Raw genomic sequence first — 17,162 nt, 5'->3', positions numbered from 1 at the left:
TAATAAAATCATCAGCATTTATATATTTGTCTGTTGTTTATTTGTCCGTTAGCAAGATTACATCAAAACTGCTGCACAGATTTCAATGAAATTTTCACCACAGATAGATATTAGGCCATGGAAGACTCCAGTGAATTTTGGAGGTGATTTGGATCCGAATTCTGAATCATGTTTCACATTATATGCACTTTGAAGGATTACTTCAAAAATACTTCAGATTCTCACCAAATTTTCACCACAGATAGATATTAGGGCATGGAAGACTCTGAACTTTGGAGGTGATTCGGATCTGGATTGGTGGAGATCAGAAATCTCTGATTGCTCTTGTTGTTGTTGTTGTTACTAGTACTACTAATTCCCCAAAAAAAGGTTTAAAGGAAAAAGAAGAGAATAGAAAGGTATGTCACCAGGGAAGGTGATGGTCTAGTGGTTAAGGCATTGGGCATGAGACCAGAAGATCCTCAGTTCATATCCCTGCCTGGAAAATCACTAAGGGCCCTTGGGCAAGGTCTTTAATCCCCTATTGCTCCTTGTGTGTAGTGAGCACCTTGCATGGCAACACCCTCACATTGTGGTGAATGTGAGGCATTATTGTAAAGCACTTTGAGCGTCTGATACAGATGGAAAAGCGCTATGTAAATGCAGTCCATTTATCATTTGCCACACCAACCTTTTCAGCAGACTTACTATGACTGCTGCTGCTACTGCTAAAGTGGTCAATAGACTCACTCCTTATATGTCAGTATATTTGTGCCAAGTTTGGCTCAATTCAGATTTGCTGTTTGGACAGGAGAGGGACACGTGTGCGTGCAAGCTTGTCTATGTGTATGTATGTATGTATGTATATATATGTGTGTGTATATACGAGGTATATTAGAAAAGAAACCAACCTTTTTATTTTTTCAAAAACTATATGGATTTGAATCACGTGTGATTGAGTCAGACAAGCTTGAACCCTCGTGCGCATGCGTGAGTTTTTTCACGCCTGTCGGTTGTGTCATTCGCGTTGTGGGCAGGCTTTGAGTGAGCACTGGTCCACCCCCTCGTCGGAATTCCTTTGTCTGACTTCTTCCTGAGAGACTGGCACTTTGCTTGATCAAAATTTTTTCTGAAACTGTAAGGCACATCCAAGTGGACACCATTCGAGAAATTCAGACGGTTTTTGGTGAAAATTTTAATGGCTGATGAGAGATTATGGAGTGTTACTGTCACTTTAAGGACTGCCCACGGAGCCGGACGGCGCGCCGTGCCCCGAGCCGTCGTCGTTAGCCTGTTTCGAGCTGAAAACTTCTTCCAAATTTAAGCCTTTGTTGACCCAGGACGTCGTGAGAGAACAGAGAAGTTTCAGAAGAGCTCGCGATCAGCAGTTTATCCGGACATTCCACTGTTAAAGGAGATTTTGTAATGAAAGACATGCGGACGGATTCGCGCGTCAGCACCCAGCCGCTCATCGCGCGGCGCCACAGCAAAACACCTCCATGTTGGAAGCATTACAGGACAAGTTTGAACATGCCCAGCTGTTAAACAATTTCTCGGATACTCACTCGACTGAAAGCCATCAAAAACCGCCTGAATCTTACGAATGTTTATCAACATGGAGGTGTTTTGCTGTGGCGCCGCGCCATGAATCCGTCCGCACGTCTTTCATTACAAAATCTCCTTTAACAGTGGAATGTCCGGATAAATTGCTGATCCCGAGCTCTTCTGAAACTTCTCTGTTCTCTCACGACGTCCTGGGTCAACAGAGGCTTAAATTTGGAAGTTTTCAGCTTGAAACAGGCTGACGATGGCGGCTCGGGGCGTGGCGCGCCGTCCGGCGCCGTGGGCAGTCCTTAAAGCGACAGTAACACTCCATAATCTCTCATCAGCCGTTAAAATTTTCACCGAAAACCGTCTGAATTTCTCGAATGGTGTCCACTTGGATGTGTCTCACAGTTTCTGAAAAAATTTTGATCAAGCAAAGCGCCAGTCTCTCAGGAAGAAGTCAGACAAAGGAATTCTGACGAGGGGGGTGGACCAGTGCTCACTCAAAGCCTGCCCACAGGCGAATGACGCAACCGAGAGGCGTGAAAAAACTCACGCATGTGCACGAGGGTTCAAGCTTGTTGGACGTAATCGCACGTGATTCAAATCCATATAGTTTTTTTTTTTTAAATAAAAAGGTTGGTTTCTTTTCTAATAGACCTTGTGTGTGTGTGTGTGTGTGTGTGTGTGTGTGTGTATGTATATATATATATATATATATATATATATATATATATATATATATATATATATATATATATATATATATATAATGAGACGGAGCGTCTCAATTTAATGTTAACGATCCTGCCAATTAGGCCATCTAATATAACTGAATATTTAATGAATGCTGTGGTGTGAGAGGGAGGAGGATCAAAACCACTCAGTGTTGCATTGCCAAAGTGAAGGTTGGATGAGGTGGATCCATCCCGAGACTTAAACCTGTCTGTGGTTTATAACCCGTCGTATCGATATAACGCAAACATTATCGCTTACCGTTAAGACCGCATCGGTCTGTGATGGCATTGTGGGACGGCGATGTGTTTGGGAGATTACTGTGATCAGAACAGTTTTAATTCAGACGAGTTAACGATCTGGTTTAAGAGTTCTGGTTGGTTATTCGTAATCCTTCCTGCCTTTAGGGTCATGCTTCAGACTGTCTTTTGAATTGGACCAAGTCTGCAGAACTTTGTTTAAAAAAAAAAAAAAAAAAAAAAAATACCATTGGCTCCTTGATCTGGAACATTTGCCGTCATGGGTCTGGAGATGCCTTCCTGTGGTTCTGTTTTCCACGGTGCTCTTTCTCGCACCCACAGCAGATCAGCTCCTAACCAGCGTTTGCAGCTTCAGGAAGTGTTGTCCGCTTTGGCTCTAAACCCTCCCAGCTCCATTTTTCAGCCACCCCCAGTCCGTTTGGTGATGCAACGTGTTTGGCATTAGATGTGTTCACCTCGAAAGTGCTGCATGTGTGGGTGGAAGTGCATCCGGTTTGCTTCAGCTGGACACGTGATATGGACCTTCTTTGCTTTCCAGTGAAGCTGCTCAGTGAGACCCATCGCATGCTGACTACAGGACATGGGTGGAAACTGCACTCTGTCCCGGGGATGGGTGGACAGAGCCGTTAAAATGCTTCTAGCGCCTCATAAACGTGGTTGTGACTCTGTTATTCTGACTTGTAGCAGAAGGTCAGGGTAAAGGTCATTCTGACTGTAGACACAGTCATGATGTTTCTCTTGTTTTCCAGTTTGTCTTCAGCAGGTACATATTAATCTTCACCATGTTTGGTGCGTTTATCATTAAATACACTTTTTTTTCTGCAGTAAAATGGAGAGTGATGACTGTAAAACAACACAGACTTCCTCTTTATGACCCAACACAGTTTTTTTTTTTCTTTTTGTCCTCCAGCACGGAAACAAACCCCCAAACAAAAACCACTTATTCACACCTGTTTCCTACTCTCACGGGTTCACATCCTAAACTAAGGAAATAAAAAATAATAAATTTTTTCTGGTGTTGCGGTCAGTCTTGATGGCTAACGATGTTTCAGCAGCTAAGGCAGTAACGCTGCTTCTCATTGGCTGTTGCTGTTTGTTTCTTCCAGATGTTCTGTCGGTACAGAAGGACGGTGTCCCACTGCACATCGAGCAGTGAAAGAATGTGGATTTTTTAAACAGTGTTTTTGGCAGGACAGACTTGTTTCTGATGACACAGCACAGGCGTGTCTCTGGCCTGATCCGCCGGTCAGGACGCGCGTATGCAGCGATGGATGACAAAGAACCGTAAACGGCACAGACAAACGTGTGACCTGCATTTTCATGGTCATTAGGAACAATTAGGACTTTCACAACACCAAAAGAAATGTTTGCATAACACAATCAGTGGGACAGAGAAGCTCATCCAAAGAATTTGTCTCCTCTCGTTTGTCCGTCCCACTAAAGCTTTTCTGAAAACCAGCCAAAAACACGTCTGTTACTGCAGATAACAGCCGGTCGCTGTCAGCACTCGGGACTCAAACACAAACCTGCCACGTCTGCAGCGAAGCTCTCTCTCTGTGTGTGTGTTTTGACCAACTTGTCCATTGGAACAGTTCCGTCCCTCTGTACACACAGCAAACATTTGTTGATCATTTGCTCAAACAAACCTAACCTGAATGCATTTTTAGCCCAAAATCACAGTTCAGGTTTTTGTCCAAACGGCTAGCAAAAGTTCTTGTTTTGCAACAAACTTCTTACTTTAGAAAAAAAAAAACCTGTAACATTTGTGATAAACTTCATTCGGGTTTTTACCTCCGGCTGGCCGAAGGCCTGACGGGGGTTTGTTTTGTGGTGATTTCCGTCTGTCTCATTGTCCCTCCGTCCGTCCCTCAAAGGGTAGAAGTGTTCTGAAATAAACTCTTACACTTTTAGGAGGAATTTTGGGAAACTTGGTACAATTCCTTGTTATATGTTGGTAATAGAAATATTGTACAAGGTTGACACATTTTGGCAGAGTTCCGGCCCTCGATTAGCAAATCATGAGATGGTGCCCACATTCTGAAATCAGTTATCACAGACCTTGAAATGTTATCGGAATGTAAAAGCGCTTGTACCAAAGCAGCGTTTGCCAGCGGAGGGGGGGCATTGTGCTCTCACAGAACTCTTGTTGAAAAATGCACAGAAGAAAAGACATTTGTTGGTTTTACTGAAACTCTGATGTTTAAAATCACAGAGTTTCGTCCAGCCAACTTGTGAATAAAACAAATATGTATAAGACTTCAGATTGTGGAGTCTTAGAAATATCTGGGAACAGTGTTTGACAGTCAGCTGAAGTTCATCATGAACATGGACTCTGTTGTCCAGCGTGGACACCAAGGGTCTCACGTGCAAAGACTTGCATGGTTTTCCTACTGAAACATGGCGTACGCTAAATCCCAGAAACTGATGTGAGCACAAAAAATATCCAGATGTATGAAAGCGTGCGTACGCATGGATCCAAGCACACTCTGTTTGTACATCCCACTGAACATGGAATTGAGTGCACATGCAGATGTACCAAACTCCTCCTTCTCCACACCCCTATTTAAAGATGCACATTCATGTAAATACACCCTGGGACGTGGGATTTCCCTCTGTCTGGTCATTCCACATGAACACAGAAAAGAAATTACACAGAGTGTGACCTACAGATGATGGAAATGATGTGGAGAGACACAGGTATAGTTTATTTAGTACCCTGTCAAACTAAATAAACATGAAACAAAAGAAGGTTAGTGGGAGTGTGTGTGTGAGGCTGTAAATCCTGTGGGTTCAGAGCAGTGCACACTCACGGAACTTAAAAAAAAAAAAAAAAATTAGGTGCACAGCGACTGACTGTGTGTGGCATCACAACTTTACACATACGTTTAATGACCAATACTGAACACAGGGAGACAATTGGGAGCCTGTTAAGAATCTGCAGCTCCAGTTTCACCATTAAAAAAAATCGGACATTAATAATGACAACAAACAACATATTTGCATGTGCGCGTGCTGGTGTTTGTATGGAACAATGACACAAATAAACTATATGCTCACCAAGCAGCCACCCATCGTGTACCGTGCCAGCCTCTAGCCTGTTCCCAACCCAATACATTTGTGCATCACATATGATTTGAACATTAATGGAATGAAAATGTTTCCTATTAACAAAAACAAATTCAATGTGATGGCACCATTATAGCAATATGTGTGCAGTCAATAACGGCAATTACATTTGGGAAATCGCTGTCCCAGATCGAATAGTCCGCCCCTAAAACTTACAGGGATGAAAAATGTCCACTTTTTGGCAGATTTCTGCTTTTTTTGCCAGTTGCCTGGGTCATTTTTTTTAGATCATTGTTGTTCAGTAGGAAGTGTTAAATGCTAAATTTAGTGCTTTTTCATCAGGCACCTTATATTGGGCAGCAAGGTGCACTTGAAGTAATTTTCTCAATTTTTCCCTGCTCAAAGAGTGTCTGTGAGTACAACCCCAATTCCAATGAAGTTGGGATGTTGTGTGAAATGTAAATAAAAACAATACAATGATTTGCAAATCCTCTTCAACCTATATTCAATGAATACACCACAAAGACAAGATATTTAATGTTCAAACTGACAAACTTTATTGTTTTTGTGCAAATATTTGCTCATTTTGAAATGGATGGCTGCAACACATTTGTGTTTTGTGGCTATTTTATTTTATTTATTTATTTATTTATTTTTGCTTTGAGTAGCTGGAGTGTGTATGTTTTGGAATGTGTGTGCTGCTGCTGCTCGCTGCCCTTCTCAGCTTGCTACGAAAAGGAATGTCTCCAAGACAGTTTTTTTCCCCCGGCAGCAGATTTTTGATTTTTTTTTTTTCTTTTTTTGATAACACTCATAATTAATAGTGCACAAAGCTGATCCTGGAGCAGAGATGGTTATTGGCAGGCTGCGTTTCTAACTCGTGGCTGTGCAGGTGCACAGAAACCTTCACAAAGCTGCTGCTTTTACCATGACTGCATCAAAATGAACAGTTTTCACTGAAAAACGAGTCGTCATAACACAACATCACACTTATGTGAACTTTGGAATTAATCTGTGCCTCCATTCTTAACGTTATCAGCTACAGTCCATTGAAGCGCATGCTGGGACACTTCTAGTTGCGAAGTCAATTGTTGGAAACACCCGAGTACTCACGAGTGCTTTGTTTTCGGACGCTTCCATAGCTGTTGTTGTGAATGCCATATACTTTGTAACCATTTGCCGAAGTGCCCAAAGTAATCCCGGTGGATCATCGGATGGTCACAAACAGTCTAAATCTAAATTGTTATGATTTTGGTGTGACATGTCCTTTAACAGTCAGAGTTACAAACTCTGCGCCCACCATGTCCACAGTTCCTTTGGAGATATTTTTCATCTCTGATTTAGCAACTCGTGTTGATAACAGATTGTTGATGACTTCAATATCCATGTAAAGTAACCCCCCTGATCCCCTCAGCAAATCATTTACAGACATTATGGAGATGCTGTGATTTCATCCGTGCCTACATAGACCACCCCACAGCGGTGGAGACACCCTGAGTTTGGTCCTTGTTTGTGGCAGTTTGTCTTCTGTCAGCTGTTTCATATCACTCTCTGCTCTGTCCACTGGGACGAGATACTTATCATCTCTGCGTCACATCAACTCTTCAACCACAAATAAACTTGGAGCCAGACTGCCTGATGTCTTGGCATCACTTTCTGGACATGGTCAATTGGTAGATAGCATTGAGATGTGCCTTGGGTGACTTATGTTGTGATTTGGTGCTCTGTGAATAAACTGAATGTAAATTGATATTTAGTGGTCATGTGATGTGAGGAAATGTCCTTGAGGGGACTTCCTGTCAATTATATGATAAATATGTGAAAAGGGGGAGAAGAAAAAAAGTTCAATTTATTTTCATTTATATAGCACCAAATCACAACAAAGTTGCCTCAAGGCGCTTCACACAAGTAAGGTCTAATCTTACCAACCCCCAGAGCAAGATCACAGGCGACAGTGGTAAGAAAAAACTCCCTCTGATGATTTGAGAAAGAAACCACAAGCAGACCAGACTCAAAGGGGTGACCATCTGCTTGGGCCATGTTACAGACACAAATTACAAATATGCAGGAAATGTTGCCGGTGAACAGGACAGGAGGGTTACAGAAACGGACACCACACCCATCTCTGGATGGAGCCGCACCTCAAACAGAGGAAAAAAACAGAATCAGGCATCATAAAGACAACAAATACAGTATAATTCAGGGGTTGAAATACATTTTTTTAACCTACTTGCACTGGTGTTAGTAACAAAAAAAATACTTGCACCAAAAAAAAGTTACTTACACAACCAAAAGTCAGTCTTAACCTTAAAACTCCTCCTCTGCTGTGTCAGACTCTTCCTCTCTGAGGAGAGTTAGTTTTTTTTTCACGTGCGTGCGCGAACGAATCGTCCGTGAAGATTATTTTATTTATTAACTGCACAGATGTATAATAAAACAAATGGTGACTGGTTTATAACCCAATTATGACAGAGTTTCAGGGGAGAGAGAGCGAGGAACTACAGAGCCCTGGAAGTGTCATCGCAAAATATTTTGCATGTGGAGAGAATGTGCACACGTTTTATGATATTGTGCGCTCATTTTAATCATCATTTGAGTAAAACAAGGGCACAATCTACTTAAACGTGGCCACAATTTGTAAAACGTGCACTCAATATTGTCTTGACACATAAATGTTGGCTATTAGTCAACAAACCAGGAGACAGTGTAATATGTTTCCCCATTAGAAATGGATTTGGTCAGGGTGTATTAGGGATGTGAATCTTACAACAACTCACGATTCAATAAGATTCCGATTCTTGGGGTGAAGATTCAATTCAGAATTGATTTTCGATTCAAAGAGCTCTGAGAAATATTTATTTTATTTAAAAAAATGTTTGTTTAAGAAAATGCAGCTTCACAAGGTCAATCAAGTGATTCTCGATGTAAATTTACTTAACTGGTTTGCTCGTTCGGAGTTGGCTGGCAGTTTAGCGAAGCGCTGCTCAGTAGTCGGCAGATACCGCTGTTCCCCTCTTTTAGCTCCGGGTGATGGTGTAGCATGTGGGCTTGAGGATTTGAAGTGTTTCCGAAGTACTTGACTTTCATTTTGCAGATATTGCACACTGCACAAGTCATGTCAAGCTCCTTCTTATGCAGCAAATAATAAAATCCAAAATGCGCCCAAACATTAGCCTTCAGCAAAGATGGTGCTGGCTGAATTAGCTCTTCGTCCGCCATGCTAAGCTGCAGCTCACGGTTGTTTGAAGTACGCCGGACCCTCCCCCGCCGGGACGCTGTAGTACGGAAGCCGTTGCCTGACAAACAGTACATGCAGCGAGTAAGCAAGAAAATGTTTAAAAAAATGCTTTTTAAAAATCGATTCTTGGACATTTTGGATCGATTCAGAATCGTAATAAATAAGAATCGCGATTCGGACATGAATCGATCCCCCCCCCCCCCCCCCCCCCCCCGACACCCCTAGGGTGTATCATCATGGTTTGGGCACACAAGGACATACAGAGAACTCCAGCTGCCCAGCATGGCATCATCTGGAGTTTAAGCACATTAAAAAGGATGGTGAGGGCGAAGCGTCTCCCCCTCATGAGTATGACAGTTTAGCTCATGTTATGGAGTTCATTTTGAACGAAAGGAAAATGTGTGCACATTTTATTAATTCGAGGGCTCAATTAAAGGAAAACCTGCACAGGAATTATCATGGCCAGGAACACGTGCACACGTTTTATTAATTTGAGAGCGTGTTTTATTAATTTGTGGGCTCAATTAAAGTAAACTAAAATGTCTGCACAAATTATCATGGCCAGAAAAAAATTTCACTTTAAGTGACCTCTCCAGGGCTCTGTAAGGAATCGCAGCGGCAGCCAGTTTTTTTTTCTTTTTTTTTCACGTGCGCGCTTGAACTAATCGTCCGTGAAGATAATTTTGTTAACTACACAGATGTATAATAAAACAAATGGTGACTAGTTTATAACACAATGATGACAGAGTTTGAGAGGGAGAGAGAGAGGAACCGCAGCCAGCCAGTTTTTTTTTTTTCTTTGTTTACATGTGCACGCACGAACACAGCAAATAGAGCACAGCAACTCGCTCCATGTGTGAGAGTCATAAAACACAGGGAAGATGAAGACAACACACTGGAAATTGTTTTTTTCCTTATTTATTCCTTTATTGCTTCATTTTACTGGTGCTTATAGTTGATAAAACTTGGATAACGTTACTTGCACCAGTGCAAGTGCAGTATAAAATTACGTGCACCATTCGAATAATACGTGCACAAACTAGCACATGCACATACTATTTCGAGCCCTGAAATTTCTCAGCATTAAACAACAAGAAGAAACAGAAGAAATACTAAGGTGATCACCAGCCAGTAGCCTAAGCTTCACTAAAAGACCCAGACTTTAGATAAAGTTGAGGCCACGGCCTGCTCCATTCCCTAATAAAATGAATTAAGAGTAAAAAGCATAGTAACATACTATGCCAGTATGCTAGCCATACAAAAGGGAAAATAAGTGCGTCTTAAATCTGGACTTGAAAGTCTCCACAGAATCTGATTGTTTTATTGATGCAGGGAGATCATTCCACAGAACAGGGGCACAATAAGAGAAAGCTCTGTGACCCCACAGACTTTTTATTCACCCTCGGGACACTAAGTAGTCCTGCATCCGGAGAACGCAGAGCCCGGGCCGGTATGTAAGGTTTAATTAGGTCAGTTAAGTAGGGAGGTGCCAGTCCGTGAACCAGTTTATAGGCTCGTTGCAGAATCTTAAAATCTGATCTCACAGGGACAGGAAGCCAGTGAAGAGACGCCAAAATGTGTGTAATGTGGTCAAACCTTCTGCTTGTCAAAAGTCTAGCAGCAGCAGACTTGTGGCATCATGTGGCGGTCAAAGGACAATGTTGGATCAAAAATTACCCCAAGGTTCCTCATTTTGTCAGTGTGATGTATGACACACGAGCCTAGACTAAGTGTTAGCTGGTCAGATTGATGCCGATGTCTCACTGGACCAAGAACCATCATTTCAGTGTCATCAGAGTTTAAAAGTAGGAAGTTGCTAGACATCCAGCTTCTCACTGATGCAAGGCAATCTTCTAAGGATTTTATGTGAATGAGATTACCAGCAGTTATCGGCATGTATAACTTGGTATTATCAGCGTAGCAGTGAAAGGTAATCCAAAAACGCCACAATATGTGCCAAACAGGGTGCTATATAACGGGAGAAAAGCAGGGGGCCTAAGACAGACCTCTATGGAACCTCAAATTTCATGTCACTAAGGTTACAGCACCAGAACCATAATGGTGTCTGAACCCATTGCAAGCAGAAGATCATTCACCACTTTAGTGAGAGCCGTCTCTGTGGAATTATATTTTCTAAAAGCAGACTGCAGTGGCTCAAGAAGATTATTCTCAGTAAGGTGGCCAATGAGCTACCGTGAAACAATTTTTTTCCAGAATTTGAGCAAAATGATAGATTTGATATCAGCCTATAGTTTTTCAATACACTAGGATAAAAATTAGATTTTTTTTTTTAAGTAATGGTTTAATCACTGCAGATTTGAAACATTTAGGAACAGATCCGGAGGTTAACGAGAGATTAATTTATAAAGTTTGAGGCACAGTGAACAGTGGCGGGGTTTGTCGCTGATGAACGGGACTTTTGGCCCTCTGGATAGGTAACTGTTGTGCATCGTTTATCATTGGACTGTTCCATGCATTCTTTTTTCTTTTTTTTTTCTTTTTTGTGTGGCGGCAGTGGGTCCTCTGTGGGTCGAGTTCAACATTCCGGTGACTCTCGAGCAAATCAAGCAGGAAAACCCCAACCTGATGTCCGGTGGACGTTTTCGACCCAAAGACTGCACGGCGCAGCAGAAAGTAGCCATTATCATCCCCTTCCGTAACCGCGAGGAGCACCTAAAGTACTGGCTGTACTACCTGCACCCCATCCTGCAGCGGCAGCAGCTGGACTACGGTGTCTACGTCATCAACCAGGTACGAACCACAACACCAACATGACTCCTGTTTTTAAACCTAACAGGAAAAATGTGTTGTTTTTTTTCTTGTTTTTTTTTTTTTTTTTTTTTAATGGCTCAGGTCTTATTTTGGTAAATGGAGTCATTTCCTTTAAATGGCACAGTGGACATGATGTGGGCGGTGCCGCAAACCTCAAGTCAGACTGAAACCAGGACACTTTCTACCCTTTGGGCTCTTTTTATTCATTAATGTGCCGAGTCACGGGTTTAATCCACAAGAGATGTTTCACTGTCTCCACTCTACTGGATGATGACATGTTGGCATTTGGCTAATCTTCAAGTCACACATGAAATGTATGCGTGTATCCCTTATAATATACAAATAATGAATGTTTGAGTTCAATGGTACGAATATTTCATGAGGTGAAAGCAAAAACATTCATTGTTTGTTTTATATAACGGCTAAAATAGATCCTTGTCATTTGATATTTTGTTAATTTATAAACAGAAAAGGGACTTACATTTTGGTGTTCCACTGATGCTAAAGTCCAAATTGTAACATGTAGTCCAGTGATGCTGTGCACTGACTTCAGACTTCCATAAAAAAAGAAAGACTTTATGTAGTTCCACAATCCAGCCAAAAATCACGTCAGCATTTCATTTGAACAACTCGTCATGCATCCAGATGGCTTACAGCATGTGTGTGTGTGTGTGTGTTACAAGAATTAGCAGCGTCAGTTAGCTCAATCAAATCATCATGTCGTTGTCCCCCGTGCGCACACGCAACCGGGTCGGTCAACTGTGTACATCCTCAGTGCAGCGAGGAAAAAAAAAAAATCACTTCAGAAATGAGTCCAGCTTTTCATTCCAACTTCCTGCCAACATCCTCCAGACAGCACAGTGGATTTATTTTGTGTGTGTGTGTGTGTGTGTGTGTGTGTGTGTGTGTGTGTGTGTGTGTGTGTGTGTGTGTGTGTGTGAGACAAGAATTAGCAGCATCAATTAGCTCAATCAAATTATGTCTCAGGAGAGTTGTTGTCCCCCACGCGCGTGCACACGCAACCTCGTTGGCGCTTGTGCGTGCGTGTACTACCAAAAAAAAGACTGTGTATCTCCTCAGTGCAGTGAAGGAAAAAAAAAAAAATCTCATCAGAAATGAGTCCAGCTTTTCGTCCAACTTCCTGCCAACAGCCTCCAGACAGCACAATGGATTTGTTTTGTGTGTGTGCGCATGTGTGGGCGCGCAGGCATGGGCAGTCGCATGTGCGTGTACATGTGTGAGCGCATGCACGATGACACGCACACGTGTGTGTGCAGAGTGCAATGATACCAAACATATGGAACCAAGCTGCACTCTAAATGCAATGCAACACAAATGGGATGAATTAATCCCTGTCATGTGACATAAAAAGTGCCAATCAAATGACAAGGATCTACTCAGCCATTATATAAAATAATATGATACATGCACGTTCTATGATGTGGTTTAGGAACAATACTTTTTAATCAAACATTCTGGTGGAATTCTTTGTTTATTGCAGACAATTATTTTCCATCATAAACTTGAATTAACCAAAAGTGAAATTCCAATGAACACAAATATAAATACAGCACTTATGTTTTTGCTCCCATTTTTCATCAGCTGAACTCAAAGATCTAAAACATTTTCTATATACACAAAAGACCTATCTCTCTAACTCTGTGTTAGTGAACACTTCTCCTTTGCTGAATAATCAAGATGCTGATTAGACAGCAGGATTATTGCACAGGTGTGCTTTAGGCGCAAATAGACCTGCTTTTATTTTTGGACATTAATCAGCCTGACTGTGAAAAGTCAACTTTCTGAAAGTTAGTTTTGTTGGAAATAAATGTTGGGGGAAACCTGTGGAAGTGTGAGGGAGTTTTGTTTTAATCTGTCTCTGGTTCTCACTTTGTCTGCTGTCGTTATCAGGTCTGATAAGACTGTTTGTCTGCAGGCTCTGAGGTCACAGTGACATCATGCCGACAAGGTCACGCAGGAACCCAAGTGTCCAAATCTGTAGGGTTTGGAAAAACTGTCTGCAGGCTCTGAGGTCACAGTGACATCATGCCGACAAGGTCACGCAGGAACCCAAGTGTCCAAATCTGTAGGGTTTGGAAAAACAAAGTGTCAGCTCTGCTTCAAGATTTGGATTTAAAACCCGACATCGTTGACCCAAACGTCAGCGAAAAACAGCTAAAATTCATTTCGGGGTCGACGTTCAGGGTTTGCTGATGTCTGTGTCCCCGTTCAGATCAGGTGTTGGGCAGTTTGTTAACCTTGGTCTAAAAAAATCCTCAGGACATGTTGATGTGTTCTCTTTCTCCACTTATCTGGCATTGTGTGTCATCAGAACCTTTTTTGAGATGAATTATTGCTGAACATTGATGTTTATTACCTCAGCAATGATACCTCAAAGAACCGACAGCACCGAGAGCAAGAAGTCAACAGAGACGCTCAGTCGGTACTAACGTGGTCACCTGCAGCGAAACGTTTGCCTCACGAGCAGGCGCAAAATTTGACAGAATGAGGCCGAGAGCTGCTCCATTTTTAATAAAACAATTTAAGAGGAGAGGAAAAATTATTTGACACCACACACGTATGTTAGCCAGATGAAAGTCTTTAATCTGGACTTTAATGACTCCACAGACTCTGACTGTTTTTATTTATTAATTAATGAATTTATTTAAAACGAAGCATCATGGAACAACATGTGGGTAGTTGTATGTTGGGGAGCAAAAGTGAAATGGGTATGTTTTGAGACTCCCTAATCACACAGTCGACAGGAATACCTTTCCACCTACAGTTTTTTTTTTTTCTTTTTTTTTTGTAATTCATTTTGTGGATTTTATGGAACAGGAGGTTTTATTTATTTTATTTATGTATTTATTTATTTTTAACCTGTAGTTAATTTTATGGAATAGGAGTGGAGAATTATTATTTTTTTTTAACCTGTAGTTCATTTTATTGAACAGGTTTTATTTTAATTTTTTAAACCTTTAATTCATTTTATGGAATAGGTGGTTTTATTTATTTATTTGTTATTATTATAAAACTTTTTTAAAACCTGTAATTCATTTTATGGAATAGGAGGGTTTTTTTTTTTTTTTTTTTTAACCTGTGGTTTATTTTATGGATCAGGTTTCTTGTTTTGTTTCATCATTACAGTCTGTGTGGCTCTGTGTCCTGTTCTTCATGGAGTGAAGTTGAGTAAAGAGCTCTGGGTTGTGTGAAGTTTTTCCTCCACTTACACTCTCACACTTCCACAACAGACTTTGCATGTTTGGTGGCTTTCCTCTTCTGAGCTATCTGTGTTTTTCTTTAATTTGTTTTTGTTTTTTCCCAACACCATGTAACCAAATTATTCCCACAGTCCTCAGGTGATGATGCGCAGGTTTTACCTACACAAAGCTCACTGACTCAACCGTCTGGAACCATGTTGGGTTTCTTTTTGCTGCTCAAACTCTCCAACAGAGAACCGTTTTCATACCGGAACATGGGCTAATTCAGATCAGCTGACACACGTTTGAAAGGTGGGCGGGGTCTTTGCTCCTTGACACTGGATGCTGTGATCACATCACGCTGGTTTTCGGTTTTCATGAGGTGGATCTGGATTGAATCTGGAAGTAACACACCGCTGATCTGAGTGAACAAAACATCAAAACATATAAATGCACAAAAAGGCCTTCACTTTGCTTCTTCCTGAGACACAAAAAGACAATAAAAATAAAATCCCAACACATTCAGTCCTTCTGCAACTAACAATTATTTATCTGTTAATTGTTGATTATCTTCTGGATGAATCCAGGAGTTCTTCAGCATATAAAATGTCAGAAAATTGTGACAAATATCGATCAGTGTTTTTCAAAGCCTACGATGTTTTATTGAAGATATATTCAGTTTACTGTCAGAGAGGAAAGAAAACAAAGTATTGAATGTTTAAAACAAAAAACCCTCAAAACAATAACAGATTACCAAATTAATTGGTGATTAATTTAGTAATTGATTTGTTGACCCTAACTGGGGATGTTGTCAGGCGGTGGAAGGAGTACTTCGAGGATCTCCTCAAGCCCATCGTCACGTCTTCCGAAGAGGAGGCGGAGACTGGGGACTCAGAGGTGGACTCATCCATTACCCAGGCCGAAGTCATCGAGGTGGTTAGAAAGCTCCTCGGTGGCAAGGCTCCTGGGGTGGATGAAATCCGTCCTGAGTACCTTAAGTATCTGGATGTTGTGGGACTGTCTTGGCTGACACGCCTCTGCAACATTGCGTGGCGATCGGGGACAGTGCCTCTGGATTGGCAGACCGGGGTGGAGGTCCCTCTGTTTAAGAAGGGGGACCGGAGGGTGTGTTCCAACTATAGGGGGATCACACTCCTCAGCCTCCCAGGTAAGGTCTATTCCAGAGTACTGGAGAGGAGAATTCGACCGATGGCCGAACCTCGGATTCAGGAGGAGCATTGTAGTTTTCGTCCTGGTCGCGGCACACTGGACCAGCTCTACACGCTCCATCGGGTGCTCAAGGGTTCATGGGAGTTCGCCCAACCAGTCCACATGTGTTTTGTGGATCTGGAGAAGGTGTTCGACCGTGTCCCTCGGGGCACCCTGTGGGGAGTGCTCCGGGAGTACGGGGTCCGGGGTCCTTTGCTAAGGGCTATCCCGTCCCTGTACTACCGCAGCAGGAGCTTGGTTTGCATTGCCGGTAGTAAGTCAAACCTGTTTCCAGTGCACGTTGGCCTGCGCCAGGGCTGCCCTTTGTCACTGGTTCTGTTCATTATTTTTATGGACAGAATTTCTAGGCGCAGCCAGGGTGTAGAGGGGGTCTTGTTTGGGAACCACAGAATCTCGTCTCTGCTGTTTACGGACGATGTGGTTCTGTTGGCTTCGTCACATCAGGACCTTCAGCGTGCACTGGGGCGGTTTGCAGCCGAGTGTGAAGTGTCCGGGATGAAGATCAGCACCTCCAAATCCGAGGCCATGGTTCTCGACCGGAAAAAGGTGCTTTGCCCTCTTCAGGTCGGTGGAGTGTCCTTGCCTCAAGTGGAGGAGTAAGTATCTCGGGGGCTTGTTCATGAGTGCGGGACAGATGGAGCGTGAGATTGATAAACGGATTGGTGCAGCATCTGCAGTGATGCGGTCGCTGTATCAGACCGTCGTGGTGAAGAGAGAGCTGAGTAGGTGGGCAAAGCTCTCGATTTACCGATCGATCTACGTTCCGATCCTCACCTATGGTCATGAGATTTGGCTCATGACCGAAAGAACGAGATCGCGAGTACAAGCGGCCGAGATGAGTTTCCGCCGCAGGGTGGCTGGGCGCTCCCTTAGAGATAGGGTGAGGAGCTCGGTCACTCGGGAGGAGCTTGGAGTCGAGCCGCTGCTCCTCCACGTCGAAAGGAGTCATTTGAGGTGGCTCGGGCATCTTTTCCGGATGCCCCCCGGACGCCTCGCTGGAGAGGTGTTCCGGGCACGTCCCATTGGGAGGAGGCCCCGGGGAAGACCCAGGACACGCTGGAGGGACTACATGTCTCGGCTGGCTTGGGAACGCCTTGGGGTTTCCCCGGAGGAGCTGGGGGAGGTGTGTGTGTGGAT

The 17,162-nt window shown here is 42.7% G+C and overlaps 1 protein-coding gene across 1 annotated transcript in view; it reads left to right on the top strand.

The window, feature by feature from the left end:
* Positions 1–17,162, top strand: part of LOC117520914 (beta-1,4-galactosyltransferase 1-like) — a 74,527-nt gene that overhangs the window by 11,797 nt on the left and 45,568 nt on the right. Inside the window, exon 2 of the mRNA XM_034182257.1 lies at positions 11,339–11,574. Coding sequence (XP_034038148.1) covers positions 11,339–11,574 — 236 coding nt within the window. The remainder of the gene's footprint in view (positions 1–11,338; positions 11,575–17,162) is intronic.

Source organism: Thalassophryne amazonica, chromosome 11 (genome assembly GCF_902500255.1).
Source record: "Thalassophryne amazonica chromosome 11, fThaAma1.1, whole genome shotgun sequence".
NCBI lineage: Eukaryota > Metazoa > Chordata > Actinopteri > Batrachoidiformes > Batrachoididae > Thalassophryne > Thalassophryne amazonica.
Note: the sequence above shows the minus strand (reverse complement) of the source record. Positions and strands in the feature narration are given on the sequence as shown.